The sequence below is a fragment of the Mobula hypostoma genome, chromosome 4 (assembly GCF_963921235.1).
Source record: "Mobula hypostoma chromosome 4, sMobHyp1.1, whole genome shotgun sequence".
NCBI lineage: Eukaryota > Metazoa > Chordata > Chondrichthyes > Myliobatiformes > Myliobatidae > Mobula > Mobula hypostoma.
Window position 1 is genome coordinate 72134295 of NC_086100.1, and position 12725 is coordinate 72147019.

Sequence of the window (12725 nt, forward strand, 5' to 3'; positions counted from 1 at the left end):
ATAGTGGGTGATACTAATTGTAAAAAAAAAGAACAGAAATGGCTAGCTACAATGGAAAGATTGATGCATTTGATTATGCAACAGATAACTGGATTTTATGTACTGAATGGATTGAACAGCATTTTGAAGCAAATGAAACAACCAATAAGAAATAAGTAATAATTTTGCTGAGTGCATTGGGTTTAAAGGCATACAGTTTGCTTTAAAGTTTGACTGCTCCAACCATACCAGTAGAAATGAGCGTTGCTGATATTGCCGAAGTGATGCCGGAACATTTAAAACCGAAGCTATTATTTATTACAGAATGCTTTATTTATTCATTCATTTATGTATTTATTTATCAAGATACAGCATGGAATAAGCCCTTTGAGCCACACCACCCAGCATTCCGCTCCCTGCTTTAATCCCAGCCTAATCAGAATACAATTTACAATGACCAATTAGCCTACAAAACAGTACGTCTTTGGACAGTGAGAAGATGCTGGAGCACCCGGAGGAAACCCGCGCAGTCACACGAGAGCGTAGAAACTCCTTTCAGGCAGTAATGAAAATTGAAGCCAGGTCTCTGGAACTATAAAGCATTGTGCTAGTCACTACGCTGTCAGGCTGCTGCCAAATTTAGGTTTCATAAGCAGAATCAAAAAGAAAGACGGGAGGGGGGTCCATTTCAGTGGATGTGGCTGAATTGAAGATAATATCTGAGCACTGAGCATTGTTAGTTCCGTAATGGACTTAGTTTGTGGAATCCTACAAGAAATCATTCAAAATGGCTCTTAGCTAAAGCACAACTTACATTTAAATGAGCAGTTGAAATTGCTGTTTCAATGGAAACTGCAGACAGAAACACAACTGAGTTGCAGTCAGGAATGAAAGTGAGCATGAACAAATTGCAACTTCCAAACAGAAACCGGCCTCTCCAAACAGATTGTGTTACTGCTGTGGCAGGGGCACGCATACACCAATGCAGGCTTAAAGGAACACCTTGCAGAAAATGCAACAAAGCACAAAGAGCACATCAGGCAAATAAAACTAAGTGCACTGCACAGAGAAGAGAAAAAGATAAAAAGTCAAGTTACAAATTCAAAAACAGCACTATTCTGCATGCTGTTGTTGAAAAATTTGATTATGCTGAGAGTGACACAGGACTGAGTAGCCTTGAGATTTATTGTGAAAATTAACAATGGACAAACAATATGGCTTCTGCCAGAAATGAATGGCAAATTAATTCAGTGGAAATAAACACTGGTTCAGCTGTTTCAGTGATTCCACAAAATGAGTTTGAAAGGCATTTCAGAGACAGTAAGCTGAAGCTTGCAGGTATCCAATTCATATTGGAGGACAGGTAATTCCTGCGGGAATGATACATAACAGTGAAATACAACAACCAACAAGCCACATTGATCTTGTATGCGGTAAAAACAGGAGGACCAGCATTGTGGAGATGTGATTGGCTGAGACAATGACAACTTGATTGGAGATCCATCCAAAATTTGCATGCCACATCCTCTGCAATGAAGCCGTAAGAAAATGAATTAGGGAAGGTACTGGATGATGCCACAACTGTCTCCATGCCAAACACCATGAACCATTGCCCAACAGAGGACAGACAGGTGTTGGAGCCAACCTCTGTGTCTCTGGTTGGAAAGCATATTGGACCAAGGAAGGACCATGCTGCTCAGCGGAATTATGAAAATGACAAAAGCAGAAGTCCGACAACAACAGTTCTGGTAGACAACATATCTGAAAAAGCTTCTGATATGTTAATCAGGCAGTTACTTGCAAAATGTGGCTTGGTGTTAAGCTGGAAGAGAGTTCGATGAGCTTCAGGAAAGTTGCAAGCATTCAGCCTTTGTGAGTATACAGAACCAGAATCTGCTACATGTGCATTAAGAGTTTATAATCCATTATGGGTTAAATGTATAAATACATGAATTGCATATGTCATCACGCTACCACGTGATAATTGTGCAGCTCACTTAAAAGTGAAAATGATGTTAGGCCCGCATTCCCAGACTCCCATGTCTTTGTTTGAATTAGTTTAAGGTTTGGAAGTTACAAAACATGAGAAGGATAGAACAGGCTAATGAGCCAGAGTAGTGGTTCCGAAAGTGAGCGATATCACCTCACCTGGGGCGGTGGGAGTGTCTAAGGGAATGATAAAGATAAAGCCGGCAGTTCGGGCGGCACTTGGTAGCAAGGGGACAGCTGAGGGAGTACTGGCTTAATTTAAGAAATTAAATATTTATTATAAGCATTTGATCCAGTGCCTCATGTAATCACCTCATCTCTTGTTAACTCTCTGTTTCCTTAGACTTTACTCAGAGCACGTTATAGGTTTAGAAAAGAAATGTGACACTGCAGTGTTTGGTATATCATGAGAACTTGGTACTGAAGAAATTGTGTTATTTCCGGGCCCGACCCATACATCATTTCCATTCACTACTGTAGTACAGTGTTAGCTAATACAGCTTCCATACTCTGATGATGCAGTGACGCAGTCCCTGTGAATTAGGCTATGGCATTCAATAGGGTAAAGATCAGAATCTACCACTTTGAATGGTCTTGATCACTAGCCCACAGCCCAACTGAGATATCACTGCCCAACTTTATGTACCTTCAGACAGAGTGTCAGGTTTTGCCTGAGCTATAACTTTTTTATTGATCACAGCATTTGAGATTGGAATTAAACAATAGACAATTGACCAAAATTGTTAATACATAACAAAAATGGCAGAAGCAGACCAAACAAAAAATAAGTTTTGTAGATGGTGTAGTGTGGAGTTTTTGAAATATGGATTTATACCAGCACCAAGCAACCAACAGCAGCTAATGTGTATGTTAAGTGAGAAAGATATTTTCAAATGAGGCAAGGAAATCATCCAGGCTTCTTGAATGCTTGATGAGAATACACTCTGATAAAGCAAAGAAGAACTTGGTTGATTTTCAGTCACTTCATGAAAACTTTCAAAAATGGAAACACTTCAAAGTATGTTTGCCAACACTTCACAACAAAACAATGATGGTTTGTGTGCTTCATACAACATTTCATTACTCATTGATAAATCCGGAAAGCCTCCTCGCAATTGGAGAAGAACTGATTCTGCCAACAGTAGGGGAGGATCTGCGTACGGTTTTGCATAAGTCGACAGACCAAGTAATTAAACCAATTCTGTTGTGTCATAACTCTTTTCAAAGACAAATGGATGGGAATATGAAAGTCATATTATTCAACTTACTTAGAACAACAGAATTTCTCTGCGGTTGGATGAGTCAACTTTGTCAGGCAACAAATCTTTGCTTCTTGGTGATGTTTCCTTCATTAATGATGAAAGCATAGTTCAAGAGTTGTTATTTGAAAAGGGATGAGAAACAGATATGATGGAGGAGGCAATATTTTGGGTTGTTGGGCAATTTTTCAAAGAAAAGGACATTCCACTCACCAACATTATTACTTGTGCAACCAGTGGGGCACCATCAATGACAGGATGCCACAATGGGTTTATTACGTTCTTGAAAAGAGCCGTACCTAACATATTTACCATTCACTGTAATTCACAGACGATATCTTGTAGCAAAAAAAAATCGATTGGCTGCAAAAATCATTAAATACTGTTATCACAGCGGTAAATAAAATCAAGTCCCATGCTCTCAATTCTTGACTATTTCGAGAGCTTTCTATTGAGAATGTTGAACAGTTTGATTGTTTGCTGTTGCACACATAAGTCAGATATCTCTCAGAAGGATGCACTCCTCTCCTTGAAATATCAATTGGTTTGACTTCAGAACTTCTCTCTCCTTTTCCAAGTTCTGCACCATGACACCAAGATCTTTCTCCATCACCTTCATCTCAGAGCCCACTTCTTTGACAAGAATTCTTCCACACCATTGAATCCTTCTCCTGTCTCTAACCCTCCTCTTCTTGGACACCCCTCTGTGGTTCTCTGCCTACTCCGAATATTTTCTTTTCTAATTGCCGACAAAACTTCAGCACTCCTTTCTCTTCAAATCTTACACCATCTAAATGCACTGCCCTCCACTCTCTCCACACCAATCTCAACTTTATTTTCAAATCCACAAACAAAGGGGGTGCTGTTATAGTGCGGCAGACTGAACTCTACCTTGCTGAGGCCAGGTGACAACACTCAGACGCCTCTTACTTAGCCATTGAAAAGAAACCTATTCTGGGCCATCAGAAAATTGTCTCTAACACCAACACTAATCTTATCAACTTTTGAGAACTCCCATCTACTACCACCAAACTCATAGTTCCATTACCCTGCACTGCTCCTTTATACCTATTATCCAAGATGGACAAACCTGACTGTCTGAGTGGGTGCATTGTCTCTGTCTGCTCATGGCCCACTGAATTCATGTCTGCATACCTCGACTCCATTCGATCCCACTTGGTTAAGTCCCTTCCCACCTGCGTCCGCAACACTTCACATGCTCTTGATCTCCTCAAAAACTTTTAATTCCCTGGCCCTGACCACCTCATTTTCACCATGGATGTCCAGTCTCTATACACCTCTATCCCCCATCAGAAAGGCTTTCAATCTCTGCACTTCTTTCTTAACAGTTCCCCTCTACCACCAACGTGCTCTGGCAGAACTGGTCCTCACCTTCAACAGTTTCTCCTTCAGCTTCTCCCACTCTCCAAAATCAAGGGTTGGCCATGGGTATCTGCATGGGCCCCAGCTACACCTGCCTTTTCATTGGCTATTTAGAACAGTCCACGATCCAAGTTTTCCCTGGTAATTCTCCCCAACTCTTCCTGTGCTACATTGATGACTGCTTGGATTCTGTTCCATGCACCCACGCCGAGCTCGTCAATTTCATCAAATTTGCCTCCAACTTCTGCCCTGCCCTTAAATCCACTTGGTCCATTTCTGACTCCTCTCTCCCTTTTTTCGATCTCTCTGCCTGTATCCCTGCAGACAAACTGTCTACTGACAACTTTTATAACCCTACCAATTCCCACAGCTATCATGACTATACCTCTTCCTCCACTGTCTCCTGTAAAAATGCTATTCCCTTTTCTCAGTTCCTTTGTCTCTGGCACATCGGCTCCCGGGATGAGGCTTTCCTTTCCAAGGTATCAGAGATTACCTCCTCCTTTGAAGAAAAAGATTTCCCTTCCTCCGTCATTAACGCCGCCCTCAACCACATGTCCCCCATTTCCCATACATCTTCCCACCACCTTAGCAGGGATAGAGTTCCTCTTGTCCTCACCTATCATCCCATGTGTCTTTGAATCCAGCACATCATTCTCCACGTCTGCCATCTTCAACAGGATCCTACCACCAAACACATCTTTACTTCTTCCCACTCTCCGCTTTCCACAGGGATCACTCCCACATGATTCCCTTGTCCAATCGTCCCTCTTCACATATCACTGGTAATCTCCCTCCTGGAACATATCACTGCAAGTGACAGAATTGCTACACCTATCCATACACCTCCTCCCTCAGCTCCATTCAGGGCCCCAAACAGACCTTCCAGGTGAGGCAACAATTCACCTGCAAATCTGTTGGGGCTGCATATTGCATCCGGTGCTCCTGATGCAGCCTTCTCTACATTGGTGAGACCCGATGTAAATTGGGGGTCCACTTTGTTGAGCACCTCTGCTCCATCCTCCAAAAGCAGAATTTCCTGGTGGCCAACCATTTCAATTCCTGTCCCCACTCCCATTCCAATATGTCAGTCCATGGCCTCATCTTTTGCCATGATGAGGTCATTCTTAGGATGGAGAAGCAACACCTCATATTCCGTCTAGGTAGTCTCCAACCTGATGCCATGAACATCGATTTCTTCTTCTGGTAATTTTTAATTTCTTTAACCTTCCCCCTTCCCACTTCTTCTCACCTGCCTATCACCTCCCCCTGGTGCCCCTGCTTCTTCCCTTTCTCCCATGGTCTAATCTCTCTCCTATCAGATTCTTTCTTCTCCAGCCCCTTACCTTTCCCACCCATCTTTCACCTTCCTGCCAGCCTTCCTTCCCCTCCCCCCAACATCTTACTCTGGCATCTTCCCCCTTCCTTTCTAGTCCTGAAGAAGGATCTTGGCCCAAAATGTCAACTGTTTACTAATTTCCATAGATACTGCCTGATTTGCTGAGTTCCTCCATCATTTTATTTATGGTGCTTTGGGATTTCACCATCAGCACCACCATCTTGTGTTTCTCAAAAGGAAACTGCCTGAGACATTTTTATGCACTTTTTGAAAATGTGATAACTCTTTGAAGACTTAAAAGGTTCATTCAGTTATCAGGTCAAGAATATTGGGCTTGACTTTGCATGTCTGTCAATTATTTGCAAAGTTTAATTTAATCAATTTTTAATTGTGAGGAAGTGATATGAATATTATCAAAGTCAGATTAGTCATCTCCATACTTCTGTCCAAGTTGGCCCCATTTAAGTGTGAAGTTGTCCATTGTGACCTTTTAAATTTCCTAGCCTCTCTGGAAGAGGAAGAAAGAATACCTGATGATGCTCTCAAATATACTGTGCCCTCCTGGGTAAGCTGCATAAAGACATGTCAGAGAGGTTTCAGGATCTTCAGGTTTCAGTAGAAGGGAATAAAATACTATTCAAGAAATTTTCTTTACCATGCACTACCCAATGGACTATCCAAGCTTTAATCACAGTTTTGTTTTATGAATTAGTGCTTCCTGACTTGCTTCCAAAACTTGTTCTATTCAATCCTTACACTTTTGCTTCCTTAACTGGCAATTGTTATTCAGTCTTTTTTTCTATTTGTCTCATGCCTTATTTATTTCTGTAAAGTCACATCCCATTCATATTGTTTCAATTCTACAAGTACAGTGGATTCTGGTTAATTGAGCTGTCAGTTAATTGGAGCAGCTGCTTATTTGGGACAACTCTTAAAGAACAAAAACTAATCAAGAAAATAGCCAGGATTCCCTTTGTTTATTTGGGATACTATACCACTTAATTGGGACAGAAACTTGCTGCAGAACAATTTCTTACTGGCGTTAGTCACGTGCACTTGTGTGGCTGTTAGACTCTACACCATATTTAGAGTGAACAATTTTTAAATAGTGTCAATTGTGTGTGTTTCTGCTGAAGAAGCAGTGATTTTTATCACTGATAGCTGGCAAGTAATAAGCAGTAAGATAATTCAGAACTATTTTGCTCACTGTGCTTTTAAGCATTCAGGCTTGGAGATGCCAGAAGGCATTACGAAGCGAACAATTTTTAAATGGTATCAGTTGTGTGTGCTTGTGTTATGTTATCCATTTGGACCGATGGAGATTGTTTTTTTAAATAGTGATTGTTGATGATTTTATTTTATATTTTTACTTTATGTGTGAAGGTAATGAAGGTGTCCATTATCTATTTTGTGTCTGTGCTGATCTTGTTCATTTAGAGTCAATCAAAAGAACGTGGCAGCTATGAATTCTTCTGTCAATAACAATTAGAAACGAATACACAGTTTTATAGTACTATAGTCCTAGTGGTAATACTCACATTTGTTCTGTATTTCATTTAAATACATCATTAGTTACTTGTTTGTTACATACACCTGTTAGGGTGCATTCTCCAGTTACCTTATAAGGTAACCGTAGCCTTCAGCCAGGAGCAAATGTCATCAGGTGGTTCCCAACCTTCACCGAGTGTTTCGACCCTTAACCACGACACTCTCCAGTTGGTGGGCCGGCAGTGGTGGCCAAATCACTGCCTATCTGCTCCTGGCTTCCAGCTCCCCTCCTCTCGCCTACTCCAAATCTAACAAGAGGCTCTTCCCCCATCCTACGAGCTGCTTATTATTTGCTCCTTTTGTCCAGGCCCAGATCTGACAACAACCGCCATGCTGATTTGGCTGGGAAACCTCTGCAGCCGATCTCCACAGGGAACAACCATGCCTGCCATCCCTTGTCTTTACGCTCCTGTACTAAGGGCTGGTACTTCAAGGTCTTTCTCTCGTGGGCCTCTTCCCATCCCTCCTCCCACGGCACAGTCAGCTCAACCAAAATTATTTTCTTGTCTTCGGTTGACCACAGTACAATGTCCGGGCATAGGGTTGTGTGCACCACATCCGGGGACTGCAACCTCCTTCCCACATCGACCCTCATTTCCCAGGACCTGGCCGTTAGCAGCAATTGAGCTTTGGTTGGTTGGTTACGAAAGGCCTGACTCCCTCTTTGATGAAGGTGACGGCCTTCCTCAAATCTGTGCCAGCTATCCTCTTCTTGCATCTCACCCCCTCTAGTGTGTCAGCAAGAGCCAGGAGCACCTTATCATGACGCCACCTATACCATCCTTGAGTTAGAGCTGTTTTACACCCAGACAGCATATGAGCCAGTGTCCCCTTTTGACCACAGAGCTTACAGTTGGGGTCCTCTCTCATCCCCCATGTGTTCACATGTAATGGTGAAGGAAGGGTGTCATACACGGATCGCAAGAGGAAGGAAATACAGAAGGGCTCCAGTCTCCATAACTCTGACCATGAGATCTTGCGCTTAGGCAGATCCCATTTTGTCCAGGCACCCTGGGACCCTTGTTCCACTGCCTTTGAAATCCGCTTCTCTTCCTCACGGATCTGTACCATGTCTCGCCTGTTCCTTATGCTTGCGTTTCCCCACTGCTGGAAGTGAACTGAGCCGAGGCCTTGCCGCCCGACGCAGGGGTTGCTGATGATATCTCGCAGCTTCAGAGAACACACTGCCTCCTCCACAGCTGCGTTAGCTGCCCACTTGCACCCAGATTTGGTTGTAACGCCTGCTTGCTTTACCAAGACGTCATTAGAATCTCTCAAGCTTAATAAAGCTCTGCATTTTGCCACCTTGAATTCCTCCACAACAGATGACGGGGAAACTGCAGTTGCCCAGAACGAATGTAGAGGCCCACTGAAGAGAAGCTTGGGGGAACTCCCAACCATCTCCACAGGTGCTTGTTGGTTTTCCTCTCAATGCCCTCTACGGCAGTCATGGGGAACTCATAAAGAGTGAAGAGCCAGAGAAGCCTGGGCAGAATGCCGTAATAGTACAGCCAGGTCTTGAATTTACCGGGAAGTCCAGATTTGTCGCTGTTCTTCAGCCATTCGTCTGTCTGCTGCACAGCATTGGTGACATTGGCCTCATCTGTCAGTGACACGTTAAACCACTTCCCCAAGCATTTTATCAGGTTATCTTCGATGGAAGGGATGACCTCACTCTAAACCTGGAGGCTAAACTTGCTAGTAACTTTGCCCTTTCTGATCACCATGCACCTGGACTTCTTGGCCTTGAAGGACATCCTCGCCCAAGTGGCTAAGTTAACCGGTAGTTTGTCTTTGGTGTGCCTTTAACTATTTCCATCAAACTTCAGCTAATTGGGGCAGCTGCTTAATTGGGCTATGTTGTACTGGTCCCGATGTGCCCCGATTCACCAGACACCACTGTATTTAGTTTTGGGATTATAGAATCAAGGAGCACAGAAACAGGCCTTTTGACCCACTGAATTTGCACCAGTTGATCAATCACCCAAATATCCAAATTGTTCACTAACAAGAGAAAAGCTGCAGATGCTGGAATTCCAAGCAACACACCTGTTTTACTCTTTTCATGTTCCCAACAACTCCCCCACATTCCACACTCCTATTGACACTAGAGGCAAGTTACAGTGGCAAATAAATCTACAAACCAGCACTTCTTTGGGATCTGGGAGTAAATTGAAGAATTCCAGAATAACCCATTTGGTCTTTAGAAGAATGTGCAAACTTTACTCCGATAGTGCTGGCGGTCAGGATTGAAGCAAGGATGGCAGAGCAGTGAGGCAGTAGCTCTTCCAGCTGGGCTATGTAGAATCTGATCTCACGTTTGATTTTGTTTAAATAAGAAATCCATCCAAAAGATATCTTGGAGAATTTAAGTCCAAAAATATATTGGGAAAAATTCACTTCTGAATGTTAAATTAGTCCATTTCTGCTTTCATCCTTAATTTGTTTCATTGCATTTCTTTAATGTATCATCTGAAAAAACTAAATTTATTTTCTTTGTGATAGATGGATCAAAGGTTCTCATTTAACACTGAACATCTTTATTTTCCATGTAAACAGGAGAATTCTCTTGCCTCCTTCTTCAAACCCCAAACATTAGATGATTGTAATACATGCTATTGTAATAAATGCAAAGAAAGGACAATCACAATCAAGGCAAGTACTGATATTTGAAGTCAAATTTAAAAGGTTTAACAATTCTTATGTCAAATAGTAAAACTTAATTTTATTGAAGTGCTGAGTAATTCTCAGCTGAATGTTGTACTTTTCATTCAATAGAAAATGAAAATTCTTAACAAGTAAATTAATTATTGTTAATATTAACAATATCTTTTCATTTATTTACAGAGCTACAGAAAGATGTCTTATCCACAAATACTGTGTTTACATCTGAAACGATTCAACTTTTCCACAGGGAGAACAATGAAAGTTTATGATCTTATGAAATTTCATGAGACCTTGAATGTTACGGAGGAGTCTCATAGCCAAATGGTGTGTTTAATGCAAATTATCTTTTTGGTACTCCGCCTCTCTGAATGTTTCCCTTTCCATTTCTACCAATTCAAACATTGTCAACACATTCAAAGAATTTGCTTCTTATGCTGACCCTTCTGGTTTTTCTAATAACCTAACTTTAATTCTTTCTTAGCAATATTATTTACCCATTTGTAATGCCGGGCAAATACATAGAGTAAACCATAGTATTCATGTGATCTGTGAGCTCATCCTACATCTGAATATGAAGCTTCTAATTCTATTCATTTTATTTAAGATCACGTGTACACGCCACTACACTATCTTCTACCTCAGCCCTTCCTTTTCCCTCTGTCACATCCAAATAGGAATGACCCTCTTTTTCGCTGACCTGTTCTCTCCCTATTGGTCCAACACTGTCATGCACCATTAAGACCTACTAACCCATCACCTAGTCCTCGCTAATCCCTCACAATGTCCAAATTTTCCACCTCCTGTATGCCCCCAGTGCTATTTTACTTCAAAGTCAATAGATTCATCATACGAAAAGAACTCTCGTTCTGTTTCCCCAAAACCTATTTCTCCAAATATGTCTTTTGACTGCTGTTCTTAATTATTCTTTTCCATTATATCCTGTTTGTATGGTAACTTGTGCATTTTCTTTTCCTGTCAATGCTTCTGTTGCAAACAAGCTGCTGCTAATGGACTGCTTTTCCCCTTTGTAGAGCAAGCTTCAGTACCATCTCTTGTCTGTGATTGTACATATAGGCAGTGCATCATTTGGTCATTATTATGCTTATATAAGGAAATTCCCAGAAATGGACTGGTATTGCTTCAGGGATGAAATTGTCAGTAAGGTAAGTGTCAGTTGCATTACACTGATTCAGTGATTTATAAGGTAAATTATTTATCGGATTATTCAGTACTTGTATCAGTGTTTCATGTTTAAATATTTAAGGCAGAGGTTAATCATTTCCTGATTGGTCAGGGCATCAAAGGATATGGTGAGAAGGCAAGTGTATGAGGTTGAGTGGGATCCAGGATCAGCCATGATGGAATGGTGGAGCAAACTCGATGGGCTGAATGGCCTAATTCTGCTCCAATGTCTTATGGTCTTTATATATAGGCATTGGTTCGTCTCATGAGACTACGGATTTGCGCCTTGGAAGGTTTCCAGGGTGTAGGCCTGGGCAAGGTTGTATGGAAGACCAGCAGTTGCCCATGCTGCAAGTCTTTCCTCTCCATGCCACCAATGTTGTCTAAGGGAAGGGCATTACGACCCATACAGCTTGGCACCGGTGTTGTCACAGAGCGATGTGTGGTTAAGTGCCTTGCTCAAGGACACACACACTGCCTCAGCCAAGGCTTGAACTAGTGACCTTGAAATCACTAGACGAATGCCTTAACCACTTGGCCATGCGCCAAGTCTAAATGTAGTTATTTATGCAAGATTGTTTAATTCAGTACTCCAACAATGCCTTTCCAGTTAAAGTCAAACCACAGGTGGAATATTACATCTATGAATTTTTCTTGATCGATTGATATTGGATCATGTGGGGATTAATCAAACCTTTTGTGATTTTTATTCTTCTTTATATCAATCAGAGTCTCCTCGAGATTCTAAATATATGAATGATTTTTTAGATAAGTTAGACTTCCCTCAGATTTCACGGGATATGTCTTCTTTATTAGATACTTCCATTACAATGGATGAGATTAAGAATGTTATTTTTTCTATGAATCTGGGGAAAGCTCCTGGCCCTGATGGATTTACCGTTGAATTTTATAAATGTTTTGCTTCTTTATTGATTCCTTGGCTCTATAAGGTTTTTGAGGCTTCTTTGAAACTTGGTAAACTTCCGGAATCTTTTAATAGAGCATCAATTTCTTTAATACTAAAGAAGGATAAAGACCCTGCTCAATGTGCATCTTATAGACCAATATCTTTATTAAATGTTGATTCTAAAGTTTTTTCTAAGTTATTAGCAAATAGACTAGAAAAAGTACTTCCTTCTATTATTTCGGAAGACCAAACGGGTTTTATTAAAGGTCGTTACTCTTTTTATAATATTCGTACATTGTTAAATATCGTTTATACTCCCTCACAAAATGTTCCTGAGTGTGTTATTTCTTTAGATGCCGAGAAAGCTTTTGATAGAGTAGAATGGCCTTATTTATTTAAGGTGCTTGAAATGTTTAATTTTAGCTTGAAATTTATATCCTGGATTAAACTGTTATATCACTCCCCTGTAGCC

General features: G+C 41.2%; 1 protein-coding gene across 1 annotated transcript in view; it reads left to right on the forward strand.

Moving 5' to 3' along the window:
• Window positions 1-12725, forward strand: part of LOC134345390 (ubl carboxyl-terminal hydrolase 18-like) — a 55663-nt gene that overhangs the window by 28322 nt on the left and 14616 nt on the right. Inside the window, exons 8-10 of the mRNA XM_063045974.1 lie at window positions 10057-10152; window positions 10345-10488; window positions 11196-11327. Coding sequence (XP_062902044.1) covers window positions 10057-10152; window positions 10345-10488; window positions 11196-11327 — 372 coding nt within the window. The remainder of the gene's footprint in view (window positions 1-10056; window positions 10153-10344; window positions 10489-11195; window positions 11328-12725) is intronic.